At 36.6% G+C, this 21,227-nt stretch overlaps 1 protein-coding gene across 1 annotated transcript in view; it reads left to right on the forward strand.

The window, feature by feature from the left end:
• The window catches only part of ANO3 (anoctamin 3), a 3,574,693-nt gene that overhangs the window by 3,219,838 nt on the left and 333,628 nt on the right, over positions 1-21,227 (forward strand). The window contains exon 17 of the mRNA XM_044059352.1: positions 8,926-9,090. Coding sequence (XP_043915287.1) covers positions 8,926-9,090 — 165 coding nt within the window. The remainder of the gene's footprint in view (positions 1-8,925; positions 9,091-21,227) is intronic.

A 21,227-nucleotide genomic window follows, 5' to 3' on the forward strand; every position in this document is an offset into this window, starting at 1 on the left:
GAGTCTCAGGTGTAGTGAATGAAGGAAGAATGCCAAAGAAGCCTGAAAATAAGGTGTACAACACAATAGTATGACCAGTACTACTGTGTGTTACAAAAACCTGGGCAGTAAAGGCAGAGCAGATGAGGAAGCTAAAGGTGATGGAAATAAAGTGCCTGAGAAGGATGGTAGGATGCACACTGTGGACAGATGAATAAATGAGGACATAAGAGCAGAAACTGAAGTAGATCCAATTGCAGAAAAGATCAAAGGGAACAGATTACGGTGATTCAGGCGCATGTGCAGAAAAGCAGAAGACAATCTCGTGAAGATGATTTGGGACAGATAGAAAGAAGGTAAGAGGAAACAAGGGTATCCAGCAAAGAGGTGGGTGGATTGTGAGAGATCTGTCACAGTCAGGTATGAGTGTCGAAGAATGCAGGAGTGTGGCATTGAACTGAGAGAGATGGTGACAGTTAACGCAACACCCCGACCCCAGTGTAGAAAATGGGAAAAAAGGGGTTTGATGATGACGTGGCCACATTTATTCACTCTTTCTCATGGAAAGGAGCCTTTATAGAACAAAATTCCACCCAGAAGTCTAAGCTGGCAAAACTCTGCCTCTAAAAGACAGGGTTAATGCCAAGTATAAGTAAGAGCACATGGCTTTTATTGTAACAGCATTCCTGTAAAATTCACTTTTAATTAATCAATACAATAAGCTCACAATGAATTTCCATCTGACAGTAATAGCAGCTACATTCAGTTGCTTATTCTTCCCTTCTATGTAGCCAAGGACTATTCTCCTCCCCAGTCTAAACTGACAGACCTCTGCCATTAAAGAGGTACAGATCACAGTTGCTTAGTTCAGTGTTGACTACTACATGCATACATTAATGTTTCTACTTCTTTGTCTACACTGCTGAGCAGTATAGGTTTACTGCAAAAAGTGATACTCATTTTGTTGGTTTACAAGTTACTAGATTCATAAGAGCCTTCTGCATTGAGAGCCAGATGCAAGATATAGGGAATCTCAGCCACTATACTGGCAACCATATAATTCACAGACAGAATGGTTCATCTGTTAGAGTGCATGTTCAGTGTATCACAGACGGATTTATACAGGAAACTGAGAACCAGTTTATTTCATTGTTCATTTCAGCAGAGTACTGAGGGAAACATTCAGTACTCAGCACCCTAAGAAATGGTAGTTTCACAACAAGGTCACAGACACACAGCCATACAATCTGCCCCCCAACCCCCAAGATATGCCATTGGAAACCTCTTGATAAAGTGGGCATTGTACAAATAGGATACAGTATTGCAGGCCATTCACCCTGGACTTTTGTAACACAGTAATTACAAAGACAATGGGGAATGAATGAATCAGGATGCACACCTCTGCAGCCTCTATGACCCCAGCTTTTACAGTCATAGGAGTAACTGGGCAATGAGCCATCCCAACAAAAAGATGTACAACATCAGAGGCTACATGCTGTGCAATGAAAGGGCAGTGTTAGTATTTGAAGATGCTCACTTTGAATGCTGAGAAAGTGCATTGCCTAACAAGTGTATAGCACACATCTCCCTGTCACTAGGCAACCATACAGTTAGGGAAAGGTGAAGAATGATGGAATGTGTATGTGTACACACACTTGTGCATGTATGCATGCATACATACATACAAATACACATAATTAAGTGTGTGTCTAATGAAACAGATTCAGGAATGCAGCCATATGTACTGTGGACCATCATGACTGCAGCAATATGGTAAGAATGAACTATGTATTTCATTATTTGTCATGGGCATTAACCCCATTACTCAGTCCTGAATTCAGGTCTTCATTTGCTTATTATAAAGGACAGTGACACTGTGACTAACCACTAAGATGTGTAACAGTATTGATCCCTAAAGGACAGAAGTGGAGCATATACATGTTATGCCTTCTTGTTTGTCCAATTACAGATCTGCTGCACATTGACAGTGGTTTACAGTAGCTGCAGTGCATCTTGCTGACCTTTGATAAATCCTTCAACTATAGATTTAGATTAACATGACTCTTATTATACTCAGTAGCCTAACATCCGCTCCAGTTGACCTGCGCCTCGTCTTTCAAGGCATGAAAGACACAGTCCTATTTGACCTTTCATTACAAAACCAGTGCCTCAACAAACATCTGAATTAGGGTCCTAAATCAACACCAAAAAATGAACAAAATTCACTGGACAGATAGGTTCCTAATGCAACATATTCCTAGCGTATGGAATAAGTTGCCACTACAGATTAAAGTAGTACTTTGGCTATCCTTAAGGCTAGAAGATTGGATGGCTAGACACAAATTTACCCCAGGGATATCATCTACAGTCCTGCTAGGTTTAGGAGGTGAACATTACTATGTGATGAAGAGGTTGGTATGAACTTTTGAGTGTCTCCAGTTAAAGGTTTGTATTGTTAGGCATCTTAGGATCCCATAATCACTTATCTCATATTATTTGTTTGTTTGTATATTTGTGAATACCTATATATATATATATATATATATATATATATATGTTCTAACTGTATATTGATGGTTGTACAAATTTTTACGCACACAGGTCTGCATATGTAAAAGAATACAATTAATCAACTACCATGGTAACAATGAAACACTAGTCAAACTGTGTTTTAACACTAAAGTAATGAAGACATAGTGCTGAACATAATAATGAGGCATAAATAAACAAGGATAAAACTGTCCAAAACATGAATAAAGACATAAACAAGTATAATAAAAACTGGGGACCATTGCTTTGTAATAAAATAATAAGAAATAAATAATTAAACCTTAGCACCTCTAATCTTTAATATACTAGAAATGGAAAGACTATCATTAATGCCAGTCAAAAGAGTCATTATGCCTCAGCTGACAGCATAATTCTTTGTAATACAAGGTAACATCTAAATCTGAAGAACATCTACTCTGAAGAAGTCTTTATTTTAAGACAAAAGTGTTCAGGTGTGTTCCTTGGAAAAAAAAGCCTTTTGTTGGTGTTTTTTGGCAACTTTGATTTTTTTGTGGTAATGATGTTATCACAGTCAGTTTTATGGTTTGCTGTGTGTTTGTAGCACTATGCTTTCTTTACATATGCTGGCAGCTTCAGCCACTACCATTGCTACCCGGCACATGTGGAAAAGAGAGCATGTGTTTGAGTTTAGTCAATACATAGCTATTTATTTATTTATTTATTTGCTTGTTTGTTTGTTTGCCGTGAAAGTCCATCTGGGCACAAGGCCCCTTTCAGTGGAGGCAAGGGGATAAAAGCTCCATATACATAAAGGTGAAGAACAATGCATACTACAATCTCATTTTCACCTTCTATGCAAATACTAAAACATTATATATGCGCATAATAGTAATACATACAACATTATACATTTATCCTTAATAGTAAGAAACAGTAATAGAAAAGGACTTACAAATGCACTTGATACATATTCAGAATAGCAATAGGAGTGTCTAAATGACGCGACAGTTTCAGTGCTAAGGTAGTTTGACAGAATTTTACATATAAATCACTTATAATTGTGATAGTGCTGGTTGGTAGGTTTAAGGAGTGTATAGAAGAGATGTGGGATTGTCTTGAAAATGGAAGTCTAGGACTACTAACAGTTTACAGTTTTATTTTTATACACCAATTAGTGACATCATTTTATAGAAACTATAGTAATACAACATGTAGCTCTACTTGTAGGAAATGCCAACTACTCTTTGTTTGTTTATTTATTTTTAATCTTATCCTGGAGTGTAATAGCAGCATAGCCAACACTTAAGGAGGAGCAGTTTTAGTTTAGTTTTGAAGATATGTGGGTTTTTCAGCAACTCTAATAGGAGTGGGGTAGAGTTCCAAGCCTTCGATATACACAGTATCTCCATCTGTGTTGTTGGACTTTTGAACCATGAGGAGATATTTATCACTAGAGTGGCATTGCTGGTTGGGAATGAATCTTTGTAACAAAGAGCCTAGAGCAGGGCACCTTTCAGGGTGATGCATTACACTCTGTGCTCTTGTATGGTATGGTAGCACTAGCCAGTTAAGTTGCTTAAAGGTAATGCACTAATGAGATGAATAAGTTTTATTGGATGCAAATTTGAATATTTTATTGTAGCACTGCTCAAGATTGCTATCAAGTGTGGCCTGCAGGTTGGTGAAAATTGATGAGGCATATAGCAGTGTAGAAAGGAGAAGAAGATAGGTGTCGAGAGATGTCCATCTACTTACATTAACATAGTGTTTAACTCAGTATAAGAGACCCAGGTTTGGGAGTTTTGGGTTTTTTCTTTTCTTTTTTTTAATAAATAACTTGAAAGTTGACTTGCAAATTCAACAAGCTATCATCAGCAGTGACATCTATTAGTATAGTGTTAGAGATTACTTCAATTACTGTGTTACTGGAGGAGGGGATTTTAAAGTTTGTTTTGTAATCAACATGAGATTTCTGGGTGAGGAGTAACTTTGTCTTCTTTGGATTTAGGATGAGACCTGATTTGACTTGACTTTTGATGGAGTTAAAAGAGTCATGAGTGAGTTGCTGAAGCTGAGCAAGATTCTGGGCTGAGCATGTAAGAAAAAAATGATCAGAATATTGGATTAGGTTGGCGTGTTTAACAGCAGTATGCATATTGTTAATAAATATATTAAACAAGAGGGGCCCAAGAAGTTTGAACCTTGGGGTACACCAAAAGATGGTAGGAAAATGGAGTAGCTTGACTGACATTTAACAGCTTGTGATCTGACAAGTAACTTTGAAATCAGGAGAGGATGGAATGGGATAGGCCTAATACCTGAAACAGTAGATTGTCAAGGGATACTGTATCAATGGCCAAGAATGTTGCATATGCAATATATTGTTTGTGTTGCATTTTTGATTGATGGTATTTTATGAAGTTGAGTTATGCAGGGTTAGTGCAGTGGTTTGGTCTGAAACCATGCTGGATCAGGGAGAATAGATTTTGGTCAATAGTATGCTTAAGTAGATGAACATGGATGCAGTTTTTCACAATTTTAGACAAGGGAGAAAGAATGACTATGGGCCTGTAGTTGAAGAGTTCAGTGGCATTGCCTCCTTTGTGAAGCGACAGAATATAAGATTTCTTCCAATGGGGAGGCGGGGGGGGACATAAGATTCTTGGACAGATCTATTTATGTGGATAGAGACAGGATATGCAATGGGTTGGTGGTTGGCATAATGGTTAAGGTGTTTACTTTACAAACACAAGATACAGGGTTTGATTCTTAAAAGGAATAATTTGCTAGGCTTAAAATGGCGCACAATGGCAGTTAGCCTGGTACTGACATATGGCTTCAACATTAAGTTTGAGGCAGTTGTCTGGTGAATTATGAGTAGGTAAGGTGTTGGGTTTAAGTTTGAGGATGTACTTCTTTATGGTATAAGTGGGGATAGTGCTGAGAATGAAGGCACTAGAATTGTTGATGGGTTGAGAGGTATTTTTTGGATTGCTATTGTTATTTTTATTGAGTAGTGAATTCATGGTGTTTATGAGTGGGCTTGAGTAGAGTGACAGCATTGCTTGGATCCCTATCAGGACATTGGTTGGAAAGTTGATATCTAGCAGGGGTTAAGAGTTTGGGTTTTTTTTTGATGGTAAGGGCTTTGTGAGTCAAAGCAGTAGTGGATTTTATCTATCTTGACTTTTTTGGGCGGTAAGATTGCAGACATATCTGATGTTTTGATGGTCTTGAAAAGTTGAATTTTGTAGCCAGCTTTTCCAGATTTATCCCTTTTATACACAAGTATTTTAGTGTAATTTCCAGCCAGGGGGAGTGTTAGTTTTGACTTCTTCTTACTGGAGCCTAATTATTTAGTACATAAAGGGAAATTTGTATTAAAGAGAAGTACACAGTCATCTAGAGGAATGGTTGTAAGTGGTTTCCAATTGACTGATTTGAGACTGGATATGAATATGTCAGGATAAAAGTTGGTTAGATTACATGCTTCAATAAAGTGATGTTTTCAGGATGCATTGGTCATGCATCTAATTGCAAAGATGAGGAGATGATCACTAAGCATGTCTGGTAAGGTTTTTGAGGATTATGTTTTGTTTGGATTCATGGTCAAAAACCAGTCCAGAAGGGATGGTTTATTATTTGGCTGGTTGAACCTACTTGGGGATTGGATAATTTGAGTGAAGCCAAATAGATTTAGTGATATTGTGAGGGAGTCAGTAGTGAGGGAAGTCCAATGGTTCTCCAAGAATAATTGTTTCCTAAGGGATGCTTGTTTTATCCAGGAAGGAATATCTTCCAAGTAAAGATGCCTCCTGGTGGGATGTAGTATGTAATGATATATAAACATTTCTGTGTGTTCATTCTGAGAAGGAAAATGAGGATTCCAGCATTCTTGAAAGTTGATGGATTGCCAGGGCATATAGAGAGGTCAAGTGTATCGGAGAACATTATAGCAATGCCTCCTCTCTTCTTTTCTATATGATTGAGTATAGCCAGGGTGGGTAATTTCAGCATATGTTCCTGTTCAGGTGCCATTGTAAGAAATCAGAGTTCTGTTGCCACTGATTGCTTAATGATAGTTTATTGTAGTAAGTGGCATATAATATAATAGCAGCAGATATAAATGTCACAGCAGCATATTTAAATGGTATATAGCAGCATAATGTATCAAATAACTGAAATCACAAAAATAGTACAATAACTATATCTGAACAAGTCTTGTACCAGACCTCAAATCAACTCTCACATTTACTGGCACAGTAAATCACTTTAATATTGACATTTTTGACATCAATAATATTGAAATTAGAATCAATCAAAAATACAACTGTAACTCAGAGAAAGTGATTTACTGTGCCACGTGTACCACCTGTTCTTGCTTTTACATAGGCAAGACTGATAGAAAGTTAAAAAATCGCATATACGAACACCTGTATGACATAAGGAATAAAAAAGAAACGAATTCTCTTAGCAAACATGTTTTGGAGTATTATGACCATAAGTTCCAATTTTTTATTATAGACAATATCAGTACCAACATGAGGGGTGGTGCATGGTCACTATTACTTGAGAAAAGAGAATTATACTGGCAATTACGTTTGAATGCTGGGAACTGGCCAGGCCTGAATGAACATATTTCCATTAGCCCAATTTTAAAACTAAAGGCACTGGAAAGATTAAAAATATATATATATATATATATATATATATATATATATATATATATATATTTCTCCATTATGCATTTTAACATTTTAAATAATTCACATGTTCAGTATTTTATTATAAGTGTATTAACATTTTCTACTATATCTAGTTTTTAGTATTTAATTACACATATTTATTGTTTTAACACATTCAACATATTTAAATATTTATTGTACATTGTCATTTTATGAAGCAGTGCTTATATATAGTGTGTTTTTAGGGTGGTGTGTTCCATGAACTTTTTCAGTTTGTATATTTTGTCTGCTTTTTAAATTCAGTGACTGTAAATATTGTGCTTTTAATGACATAATTGATTAGTTTATAACTGGGTGGAACTTCCTGTTTGAACTGTATAAGAAGGAAGTAACTATGTGGAGTAAATTGTCTGATGAAGTCTAGATCTTTCTGGATGAAAGCGCTCATCCTTGGATTTTTTTTTGGTCTGAAGTTAATAAAGTGGATTCTGCATTCTACAACTGTGTGGTGATTTGCAGCCTGCATTACTTTGAGTGGGTTCAATCCAGCTACTTCTTCTGGCTTTTGTGTTTATCTGCTTCAGTTTGTGCTTTGTGACTTTTTTAAGAGCAAAGTAACTTTCATACGAAGATATACATGGAATGGAAAGTTTGAACTAGCCCAGTCCGACTTACATTTGTTGTTATAAGATCCTTTCAAATAAACATTTTCCTTTCTTTTTAAGACTGTGTAGTTTGTCTGTTTTCTCGTGTTTTATGTAAGATGATTCACCTCAGTTACAGTCAGACCTGTATCCCTCAATGACTTGAAGCAAAATTCAACAAACAATGTTTATTTAAAACCAAATCGGCACATTTAGCTCTTTCACATCTACAACATCAGTCATGCAACATGCTGCTTTACACCTGCAGTGCTTCTTATGTGAGCTGCCTTGCCTCATTCAAACCTTCAGTGCTTGAAAGGCAGATAACATACAGTGCTTTTATTTACTGTAACTTAACATACATTGCTTTTATTTATTGTAACTTTACTTCAATACAGCTTTCACATAATTTAGTGGTATGATTAAGAAGTTTAAATTTGGGAAAATAACTTCAACTGAGGAAGTAAGGCAAAAAAAACTGTTGTACTTGTTGAAAGAACAAGATTTTTCTACATTACTGTTTTATACTATGGGGGGGGGGGGGGGTTACACAGTTGCTGGCCAATTTACCAGCACTCAGGAATGTGACATCTCATTAATTCACTGCCCACACGTGTTGAAGAGTTTAAGGTATAGAATTATTTTAATTTACTACATAGTACTAACTGGAAATACAGAGTAACATGTTTGTTTCTTATACTGTATTTGTCATGCACCACTTTCAGCAGGTATCATACATCTGCCTTTTGCCAGATTAAGGCTTGTTTGTATTTGGAGTTAATATAAAAAGATATTTCACTGAAATATCCAATTTTAGATTTTTTAAAATACTTTCTTTGCATTTTTATCATGTTCAGTATTTTTAAAACTTGCTTATGTAAACTACAAAACTGTCTCAAACATGGCAATATGGAGAAAGAAATATATTTCAATTGCACCAGCTAGCACTGTCCTGTACTTCATGCCTACATTACAGCTGAATTGTGCAGTTATGCTATTGCAGTGCATGACCTTTTATGTGTTGATGGTTATGAATCTGGCCACAATAAGGCAGTATCAGCCAGGGACAGTGTTTATAGTGATTGCTCCTTCTTTCTCTTTTCTAGATTTCATTAGTACTGACAGCAGTGTTTGCGGTGGTGGTGTACCGCCTGGTTGCCAGGGAGCAGTTTGCATCTTTCCAGTGGGAATTTGTCAAAAACAACTGGCAGTTTGCTACATCAGGCACTGGAGTCTGCATCAACTTCATGATTATCATGTCACTCAATGTGGTATGTTTATTTTATTGCAGCTAAGAATATGAAATAGTTCTGAAGCCCCACAGAAAGTAATAAGCCATGGTTTGTTCAATGAAGATTTATTTTTAAAGATTAACATATGACAAAATACCTGCTTTAGCAGTGTTTGTTTTCTAGTAGACAAATGTACTATAGAAACTGATGTATATCTTGCCGCAGTATAAGTCATTTTGGATTATTTATTTTAAATATCTTCATGTCAGACACTTGACTGAAATAATGCATTGAAGTAAAACACATTACAGTCTCAGGAAAATGAGATGCTCTATGCCATGGTATTTTAAAGAAATCCTGTTATGAAACCATTGAAAATCTTAACTTTATTATACTCCAGTAAAGGCAACTATGCCAGTAACTAGATGATATCTACCTTGTTAATGAATATGACTAAAAAATTAAGACAGGAATATTAAATACATTGTGAAAAAATATTGTTCCAAGCATTCATAAAACATAGCAACTATGTTCACTGTAGAAGCTTACACTTGAGTAAGCTTTTAAGGATTTATTCTAGAGACAGCAGCAGAATGGGGGAATAGGCCTAGTATCTTAGTTCAACATACCATAAGCGAAAGAGGAAAGTGCATTTTTAAAGTTTTCTCCATTCTCAAAAGAATTAGAAAATTTGAGATTTCTCATATGCCATGATCTTTATTACACATACAGTTTGGGGGTCAATGTGTATAGCATTTATGGCATGGTGATATTTTTGTGAAGTAACTACTTACTTATACCTATGAAAGGTACCATATTTTTCAAACTGCTGATGTTATTGACGTACCCCCAACTTAAGCTATATGACCTGCGTTTTCCCTTAAAATCTTTTATGGGAGTTTAAGCCCACTCACACTACTGTTTAGAAAATGTCTTATGTTTAGAATCCCTAGAGTAATAGAAATGGCAGACGTGGGCAGGTGGTGTTTATTTAAATAAAAGATTATTCATTATTCTGATCTTAATTTTCTGATGAATTTCAGTGCACTGTCCACTTCCTCTTATGTATTCAGTTAGAAGGAACATGTGGTTACATATCAGGTTCTAATTCATCACATGCCAAAATAGCAACAACAACAACAACAACAACATAGAAAGATCAGTGATCCAAGTTATCAATATTTAGAAAAATAATATTTTTACATTGTGGAGTAAGCCCTCCCTCCACTGCTGTAGCCACTACATTCTGTATATACAGGCTCTGAAGTCACTCATCTGATGAGATAAGAGAAAACTCTGTTATCCTCAAAGACCACCAACCTGACAGTCACTACCATTTCTGTGAAATGTGGAATAAGACACAGTGTTTCAGGTGTGGTAGTGTAGGACATGATAGAATGTTTCATCACTAAACAGAAGGCTACTCCTTAGTTATCCCATATAACCCACATTACCCAGGCTAGTGTCAGCATGGGTGGACAAATGCTGACCTTAACTAGTGATATTGTCAGGTGGTGGAAGACACACTTCAGTAATGTCCTGACTGCTTTCCATTCCTTTGTAAGAAGACATCAGTGAGTCTATTTCTGTTCTTAATATCATTATAGTAAATAGTCAGTTCCACTGTGGCATGACTGCGGCAGTGGATGAGATCCAGATGGAAATTTTGAAGATGCTGGATATTGTTGGGGTGTCCTGGTTAACATATCATTTCAATATCATGTGGAAGATGAGGCCAGTACTTCTGGGATGTAAATTGAAGTACTGATTAACAATTTTAAAAATGATACAGGTGAATATGTCTCAAATGTAGATGGCTTGTACTTTTCAACCTTCCTGGTAAAACAATACCATGTGACTTGAAATGTAATCCTCATTTTACAGTCAAGCTTCTAATTCAGTAAGATCAGTGTAAATTCCATCCTAGATGTGAAACACAGTTGGAAGGAACCCAAGTTTATCTGTACTGCCTACAAGAATTCTGTAGGCCAGCAGCAGGCATGTGACTGAGTACATGAGAACATTTTATGGGAGCATCTACAACAGTACAGAGTCCTAGCACCACTACTGTATGCTACCTGGTCCACCTATTTAATGAACAAGCATTATGTCTGCATTATCACCATTAAGTGGAATTCATTCAGGATGGGAATACAGCTGTGTTAAGGAAGACCCTTGTATCCGCTTCTTGAACATTTTCATGAAGAGATGATCAGTGCAGTCTTGAGATCTAGAGAGTATGCAGTTTGGGTTTGTGGGGCTGCATCTCTGTTGTTGGGATGTGATGATGCCTTCTTAGCCAGTACTGACAGCCATCTCCAATATGTAATAGAGCAGTTTTCCATGGAGTGGGAAATGAATGGGATAAAAATCAGCATCTCCAAGTGAGACATTATAATTATCTTCTAGAAAAGAGCAGATTGTTTTTTTCATGTGAGAGTATACACATTACATCAAGTGCATATCATATACACATTACATCAAGTGCATATCATATACACATTACATCAAGTGCATATCATATGTGATGATCAAGTGCATATCATATACACATTACATCAAGTGCATAGCATATACACATTACATCAAGTGCATATCATATACACATTACATCAAGTGCATAGCATATACACATTACATCAAGTGCATAGCATATACACATTACATCAAGTGCATATCATATACACATTACATCAAGTGCATAGCATATACACATTACATCAAGTGCATATCATATACACATTACATCAAGTGCATATCATATACACATTACATCAAGTGCATATCATATACACATTACATCAAGTGCATATCATATACACATTACATCAAGTGCATATCATATACACATTACATCAAGTGCATATCATATACACATTACATCAAGTGCATATCATATACACATTACATCAAGTGCATAGCATATACACATTACATCAAGTGCATATCATATACACATTACATCAAGTGCTTATCATATACACATTACATCAAGTGCATATCATATGTGATGATCAAGTGCATATCATATACACATTACATCAAGTGCATATCATATACACATTACATCAAGTGCATAGCATATACACATTACATCAAGTGCATATCATATACACATTACATCAAGTGCATAGCATATACACATTACATCAAGTGCATATCATATACACATTACATCAAGTGCATATCATATACACATTACATCAAGTGCATAGCATATACACATTACATCAAGTGCATATCATATACACATTACATCAAGTGCATATCATATACACATTACATCAAGTGCATATCATATACACATTACATCAAGTGCATATCATATACACAGTACAAGTGCATATCATATACACAGTACATCAAGTGCATATCATATACACATTACATCAAGTGCATAGCATATACACATTACATCAAGTGCATAGCATATACACATTACATCAAGTGCATAGCATATACACATTACATCAAGTGCATAGCATATACACATTACATCAAGTGCATATCATATTTTAGAAACTGCATAGAAGTTAAGGTAAGTGGATCTGGGACACACACTAACTGTTTCTTTACTGCAGGCATTGTACTGGGTTTCGCTGATAAAGCAAGAACTGAATCATACAACAAGCAAACCAGTCTTTTAGCATATCATTCAGCCTTTGTCCTCTTCCATTCCTATGTTTATAACCTTTGGGTACTGACTAAAGGATGGTGACAGAAGTCCTACACAGGGTAGCTGGTTTCACTTTCCATGACATGGGAAAAGCTCAGAACAGAGCCACTGCTGCTGTCATTTAACATGAGTAAGTTGAGGTTGTCTGAGTACTCAATGAGAATGCCTGATGTACCCCCAGGACACTTCTAAAACATACTGGAGACATTATACCATTCAGATTAACTTAGAATCCCACAGACCATGCAGGATGAACTGAAGACTTTTGTTTAGGAAAGAGAATTCTGATGTACCCTACTCTGCATGTTACCACCATAACTCTCCACCAGACAAATGGTTCACATGGATGGATGTATACATAGAAATTTACAAGTGCTTATGTTATTCAAAATGCAGTATGTTTTGCATTTTTGAACCCAGCAACATTTCTGAGCACAACAGCCTTGATTTGTACTTTGCAGAGACTTCCACATTCTCAAAGCTCCATAGCATCAGTAAAGCACTGCACTTACTTTGATAGTGTTGAGACCTTATGGCCTTTGTGACTGTGTAAGTATAGATCAGAGCATGTGTATGTACCTTTAAGAAGCATTTCCAGCTGTAGCACATGCATATAAATAGAGAACGCATGCAGGCAGCAGTGCCATTTTGAGATAAAAGCGAGAGTGTTAATATGTATGAGTGCAGTAGTCAGTCTGTTTATAAGTTTAAGTTACAAAGCCTCATTTCTGATGTGTTTGTGTGTAATAAAGCTGCTTAAATAGAACCCACAAATGTTCATCTGTTTTATCCTGTCCAGACGAGCGACATGGTGTAAGAACCAGGATCAATAGAGCTACGTCTTTAAGTCATGGGGTGTAGAGTTGAAGGTGAAGGCAGTCTAAGCAGGTTGAGAGAAACATAGCACAGGGACAAATGTAAAAGGCCCAGAAACAAGCTAAAGGTAAAGAAAACTACACAAATGTTTTATTTGGCAAAGAAAATGAAACAGTGCATTTATAAGGCACAAAATTCATTATTAATCAAGCGAGGAGCACAAAACACATTATTAATTAAACAAAATGTTCAAAACCACGATATTTGATAAAACTAACAAAACTATTCTTAAGGGGCTCCAAATTATCTTTAGTTTGCATAATGAGCATGTTTAATTAAAGATTAAAAATGGATAATGAGTACAATAAAAGGGCAAGGCAACTGCATGTTTTTAGTATAAGACTGTGTTTGGGCATGAACTACTATGTTGCATTTACCAAAGCCATTCAAAAATAACTGGAGTCGTTTGCAGTATCTCAGAGTGTGTACTTTATTACAGTGCAATTAATTCAAAGAGTTTTCTGTGTGCAAAGTGCAGTCATATTGCAAAGTGCAAAGTACAGCTATTTCAAAAAGTTTCTTGTGCTGTGTGCATTTATTCGCAGAAAGCCACGATTTCCAATTGTTTCTTACACTGTGCAGAGTTGTTTCACAAAGTACAGGCATTTTGAAAGGTTCTTGTGTTGTGTACAGTTTATTCACAAAGTACAGTAATTTCTAAGTAGTTCTTACACTAATAAGGAGTGGTTTCATAAAGTACAACTTGTGCTACGAAGGCTTATTTGGCAAAGTGCATTTATTTCAAATAATCTGTTGTGCTCTTGGGCATAATTACAAGTACTGGCATAAAGTTCTGGCATATATTTATGGGTGTACGTTTGTACATGCCTTCCAGCACCTTCACTACTGGGTGTTGATATGGCAGAGGCATTTTGCAGACCAAGTCCACTTGTGTTTGATCATAATATAGCAGAGAATTGGAAGGTATTCAAGTAGGAATATGACATTTTCATGCTTTTTCTGACAAAAATGCACATACAAAGGTATTCATTTTGCTTAACTTAGCCGGGTCACAGACTATTGAGACAGAGCATTCATTGTGTATGCACCAGATGTATATGCAGGAGAAGGGCAAACCATCATATTGTGGTACCGGCTGAATCAAAGGAAAACACTGAGTGCTTAAAACATAAATTTAGAGAAATGTGCAACCCCCAGACAAATGCTATATTAGAGAGACACTTATTTTATACAAGAGATTAAAAAGCAGGTGAAACATTTGCAGCGTATCACTGACTTGAGAATCAAAGCAAAAACTTGCAGATTTGGTGACTTGAAAAATGACTTAATAAAGGACAGGCCTGTGTGTGGTGTTAATAGGGCTGCAGTGAGAAAGATTTTGCTTTGTGACAATGATTTAACATTAAGCAAATAAAGATTTGTCAAATCCATGAGTTCACAGAAAGGCACACATGTATGCTTACAAAGTGATAAGAGCATGGTTTCAGCAGCCTCTAGAGCAAACATAGACAGCATGCAACAAATGGCAAGCAGAAGCAGGCCAAAGCACATGGCAGCTGTAGCCCCTGTGGGTTTGGCAGGGAGGACCCGTAACTTTCTAGCAAGTTCAAAGACTAGCTCAGTAAAAGGGGCATGCTCAGTACAGTATAAGAGTGAGTCAGCAAAATCCAAGTCAAGTTTTATTGTTAACTGTCATAACTGTGGTGCCAACCATGAGTCTAAAAGAGAGAAGTGCTTAGCATTTGGTCAGCAATGCCACAAGTGTAAAAAATGGAATCATTTTCAAATGTTTTGTAAATCAAGCAAGCATCATTCAGTTATTAAGAAAGGTCACTCTAAAAAGCAGGTTGATCATATAGAAAGCTGCAACCCTACTTTCTATGTAGATGGTGTATCAGCGGTCAGTGAAAAGGTTAATGCAATAGATTTGTTGGCAAAAAATGAAGTGTTTTGTACTGTCCTGATCAATGGTAAACCCACAGAGCTCAAAGTAGACACTGGTTCAAAGTGTAATGTGATGTCAGCAGAAATATTTGCTAAAGTGAGAGCTGGTGAGCAACTTAATTTGGTCAATTATGCAAAGCTTGTTGCTTATGGAGGTGAAGAGATTCAAACTGAAAGCTCAGTAGTGCTTTCATGCTATTCAGTTGGGAACAGTTACAGCTTGCAATTTTATGTAGTCCAAAGACCTGTGCAGTCATTATTAGGTCTCAGAGACAGTTTGAGAATGAAACTGCTTTCTTTTACCAGATAAGTCCATCATGTAAACTCATGTCCCGTTTCCAGCTTTAATAATGCTATTTTCTCAGAGTATACTGATGTTTTCGACAACAAGCTAGGCAAACTTCCAGTTGTGTACGCCATGAAGTTAGACCCAGAGGTCAGGCCAGTGGTCAGTCCAGGAAGAAGACTTCCAATGGCTATATAGGGCAAAGCAAAAGTCCAATTAGACAAAATGGTACAGCAAGGTGTTATTTGTCCAGTCACAGAACCAACTGAGTGGGTATCATCCATGGTAACTGCTCATAAGAAAAACTCAGATTAAATCAGAATATGCATTGACCCAAGAGACTTGAACAAGGCATTAAAAAGACTTCATCATCTTATGCGTACAGTCAAGGAGATTAAAACCCTTATGCCAAATGCCACTGTTTTGTTCTGTCTTAGATGTAAAGAGTTCATTTTGGCAAGTAATGCTTGATCCCAAATCTTCACAACAGTCTACATTCAGTACCCCATTTGGTAGATACAGATTCTTCAGGATGCCTTTTGGAACAAATTCTGCCAGTGAAGTCTTTCAGCATGCAATAGAGAAAATTTTTTTCAGACTACCTGTGTACAATAATAGTTGATGATTTACTTGTTGGAGGTAATGGTGAAACAGAGCATGACAGAAACCTCAGGAAAGTTCTGGACTGAGTGCGTGAACTTAAAGCTCAGTCCTCTGAAGTGCTTTCTTCTTGTTCAGTGTGCAGCACTACTAAGGTGCATTTGCAAAAAAGAGCCACTTCAACTAAGCCAAATTCCTGAACTACCTTGATCAACAGTAACCACTGATATATTTGAGTGGAACAGTCAACATTACTTAGTGTTGGTAGACTCTTATTCGAACTGGTTTGAGATCGATTTGCTACCTAACCTAACATCCAGTGCTGTTATTACTAAGATGAAATGTCATTTCTCAGTCCATGGTAGTCCACGCAAAGTTATTTCTGATGACTTTTCTTAGTTTACCAGTCAGTTGTTTCAGAGATTTGCTAAAGAGTGGGACTTTATCCATGCTACTAGCAGTCCTGAATATCCTCAGTCAAACGGCCTTGCTGAACATGCAGTTCAGAGTGCAAAGCAAATACTGGAGAGGTCAAAGCGTGACAATACTGATATCTTCTTGAATTTACTCAGTCTCAGAAATATACCTCGTGACAACCAACTTGGCTCGCCTGTTCAAAGACTTCTATCTAGGCAAACCAGAACAACCTTGCCTATCAGTTCTATTTTGTCGGTGCCTAATGCTAAAAGCAATAGAGCAATCAAAGCCCAACTTTTTAAGAAGCGTTCTTCTCAGAAGTCCAGCTATGATAAAATGAGCAGATTTCTTTGTCCGTTAAAAGAAGGATAGACAGTGAGGATGCAGACGGCAAAAGGCTTTGATCAAATTGCTCAAGTGAGAGGTATATGTACTGAACCAAGATCCTACTTAGTGGAATCTAAGAGTATACTGCACAGGAGAAACCACAGACATCTTCTACCTGTTTAAGAACTGATATTGCAGCATAGTACCTGTGATACACACTCAGGATCTCAGAGCAACCCAGACAATGTTCATACTGAAGAACATGCCACAGTATTCATTCCCATTAAAGATGATGTCCCAGATATCCCCAAAGTTGAACATTCCTTAAAGACAGTCCCCATTGCTAGATCCAGTTCTGACTTTTATTTTACACAATCAGATCATATTTCCAGACCTAGTGTAAAATACATACAAGATTGACATAATTGTTTTATGTGTGTCTAATTTTGTATGGTTGCATGTTAAATTAGTTCTTTATAACTGCATGTCAAAAGATCATTTACATAAATTGCATGTCATTCAATACTGTTATTTCATATATGGATCATTTCTCTCAAAGATGGAGTTAAACCTACCCCTCATCTGATATTTCATTTTGCCCACATTAAAATTAGATCCTGTCGAAAGAAATTTACAGTAGTTACATGATTCACATTTGTAAGTACCCATTATTCTGTGTGAGATACTTACTTCTGCCTCCACAAAATTCTTTAAATTCCTACCTCGGTTTAACTGTAATTCCAAAGCAGTGGTGTACCTGGCCTCCTGCCAGCTTTGCCCTGCGTTTTACATAGAGAAGACTGACAGGAGGCTGAGAGATAGGATATACGAACATGTATACAATATTAGAAAGAAAAACAGTTTAAATGCACTGGCTAGGCATTGTAATGAAAACCCCACCCACAGTTTTTTGTTTAGGGTAATAGATCATCACCCCAGTTTTAAAAGGAGGCCCCTACCAACTTATATTAGAAAAGTGTGAATTAATATGGCAGTTAAGATTAAATTCTTACACAGATCCAGGTTTGAATGAAATCACTTCACTGTCATGTATTTTAAAACTGAAAAGTCTTTTGCGTTAAATTATATTTAATAGTTTTTAAGTATTTGTAAAGTGTCAATAGATCCATTTTATGACTTTTTATACATTTTGTATTTTATATGTATAGTATAATTAATAGGTAGGGTATAAAGAGTGAGGAGCGTCCTGAAACTGCTTTGGCCAGTAATCTTTTTTGGTTATTTAGACGTTTGTGTATTGTAATTGTCATAGGCTGGTTGTCATGTCAATCTTATTTTAAAAAATGTATTTAACTCTCTTGTTCTGCACAGCTGATTTGTCTGATGAAGTCTACCAAATTGGCAAGGTAGACGAAAAGCACTTCACTTTCATTTGAATTAAAGCTTTATGGTTTATTCATTTGTGCACCAGAGCCGTTATTTTATTTATTTTGTTCGTTTGGTCCGTGTTTTTGCTTAGTCTATTGTGGATTTTGTATGGCTTCGGGGAGTACAATGGATGACATCACTGAAAGCCCTTTGCAGCTTTCAGGTAACTCGCACAAAGAGCTGCCTGAATTGAGTAAACTAACCACGATTATCAGCTCTTTAAATGAGAGACTGAATGTTTTGGCAGCACGTCTGGATAGTCTCACTCAACCGAACTTGGTAGTGAGACCTAAAGAGGCTGGAGCCACTGGCGAACCAAAGGGTGCTAGTTACTTATCAGAGAATGCTGTTGGTGGAGGAGAACAAGTTTGTGGAATAGATTCAGGATGCAGTATTACATCAAATGATGTAAATCAAGGGTTTAATGTGAACAATAACATTGAAGGAAACCGGAATGGAATTCCTGCTTACCCAGGGCTTATAGATCTTCCTGATGTGAATGTATGGCTAAGTGAGAAACCGGCTTTTGGAAATGGAGTATTACAAGGTTTACAGGAGAGACCGGCTGGGGTAAGCATTTAGATTGTAACAAAATTAAAAGAACTAGACAGCAAGTCATATAAGGCTAAAAAATTGCAGTTAGAAATCATGTATTTTGAAGAGTGTAAAAGAGAAGGTGTGGTGCCTAAAGGCTTACGGTCATGGCAGTACCCTTCAGGCTTAGAAGATAACGCACCACTTCACTCTGATTTAATCAAACTGTTCAATCAGCATGGTTTCGAATTGATGGAAATCATGTGTAAACATTACAAATTAACAGTAGAAAGCCTTGCAGCTGAAATTTCAGTTTTAAATCAGGAGACAATGTCATATGTAGACTTTGCACGATATCAGTTTGAATATAAAAGAGTATTTTCTTCTATAGAGAAACAACTGGCGAAAAATAGTGATTTGAAAATGAAAAAACTAAGAAGGGATATTAATGATTATAAAAACGGCGTAGCTTATCCAACACCGCCTCCTTCACAAGGTAAAAGGTTTTTGAATCACCACAATGCAAAAACAGGAGAAGATACTAGGGCTAGTGAAGAGAACCGAGGTCCTGAATTATCTGAGGTAGGCCCCCCACCTGGTAATCAAATGTTTAATTATTCAGAGGAAGAGCAAGGTGCAAGAAGTGAACAGTTTCCTGTTAGGCATAATATGCTATATCATCAGGAATATGATGACCGTGACCCTTTTTCCAACAAGGGCCAGAACCATCAATAGAGATACAATACCAGAGGGAATATGGCCAAGAAGGATGTGAGCAACTACAGTGCTGAGCCATGTGATATTTTCAGTAAAGGATTAAATTTTGTCCCATCGGAACACTTAAAGCTGGCAGAAACCCTGGTAGACCTTAAACTCTACACGTGCAAGTTAAATCTTGCCCTACTGTTCGGTGGGGATGGTCAGCTAACCGATCAAATGAGAGTAGCAAGTACCTTTAACCAACCTATCCATTATTAACATTATTTGAGCACATGTGTGAATTTGATATAAGAAATTTACACAGAAACTGTAAAGGGCAGAAAAGAAATTTGTCTAACAAAGAGATGGAAGCTTTGAATGTACTGAAGTCCGTACCTGTCCGAGTAATGAAACCGGACAAAGGAGGAGGTCTGGTGATTATGGGTAAAAGTGATTATAATAACAGAATGAATGTGTTTTAAATGCTGAAAAATATGAAATATCTGCTATTAATGAAATGAATGTAACTTACAAACAGATTAATTCTTTCATCAATGACCTGTTTATTGAAGGTATGGTTGATTTGAATGTTTTTAATTACTTATCGAAAAGACTTGAATCCCTCATTGTTTGGTCAAACCAAAATCCACAATGAGAACTTTGGTCAGCGTGAAATCATCGTAGAACAAATTTGTAAAGATTCTGCCTTTTTTTAGCTTCTATTGAAATTTTGGTTTTCATCAAGATGTGATGTTTTTGAGAAAGAACAATTTTGGTAAAGATTCTGGGCCTTTTAGCTTCTATTGAGAATTTTTGGTTTTCATCAAGATGTGATGTTTTTAACAGTCAATGTTGTTGACCTGTATTTCTCCTATACATGAAATTGCAATTGATTTGTTTGTTTGAAGTTTGTTACACACATCATGCTGAGCTTAAAGGAGATTAGATTATTTCAAGAGTTAATGGACATTATTCTAAAACTAGTAATGGCTCAGTGGGAACACCACAATTTTTTTGTAACAGGTTGATGGAGGAGAGGTAAAGCTATATACCAGATTTTCAAAAGGTTCTGTGATGATGCTAAGAGTTCATACAGCATTTGAATGACAGTACACCATTTTTTGAATTTCACATTTTCAGTTCATGAAAAGTTAATCATCTATTTAGATGTGATTTAAAAAGAAGAAAAGAAGAGAGATGCAGCTAGAATTCAATCTAAATTCACCACATAAGAGCATTTATATGTTGCCATCCCCCCATCAGAAGAGATCTCTCTCTGCTTAAAGGCCTAGTAAGAGCGGCAAGAATGACAACTGACATGGTCATTTTTTGGATGATGTGTGATTTTTTAAAAACATGTTCATCATTTTATTGACCTCTCCCTCTCACTGAAGAGAGAGAGTGAGTGACACTCTCTAGTCTATTAAATTACCATCGTGTGTGTGAATGTAGAGCTAGGAGTAGTTG

This window comes from Protopterus annectens, chromosome 17.part0 (assembly GCF_019279795.1).
Source record: "Protopterus annectens isolate FY-2018-M chromosome 17.part0, PAN1.0, whole genome shotgun sequence".
NCBI lineage: Eukaryota > Metazoa > Chordata > Ceratodontiformes > Protopteridae > Protopterus > Protopterus annectens.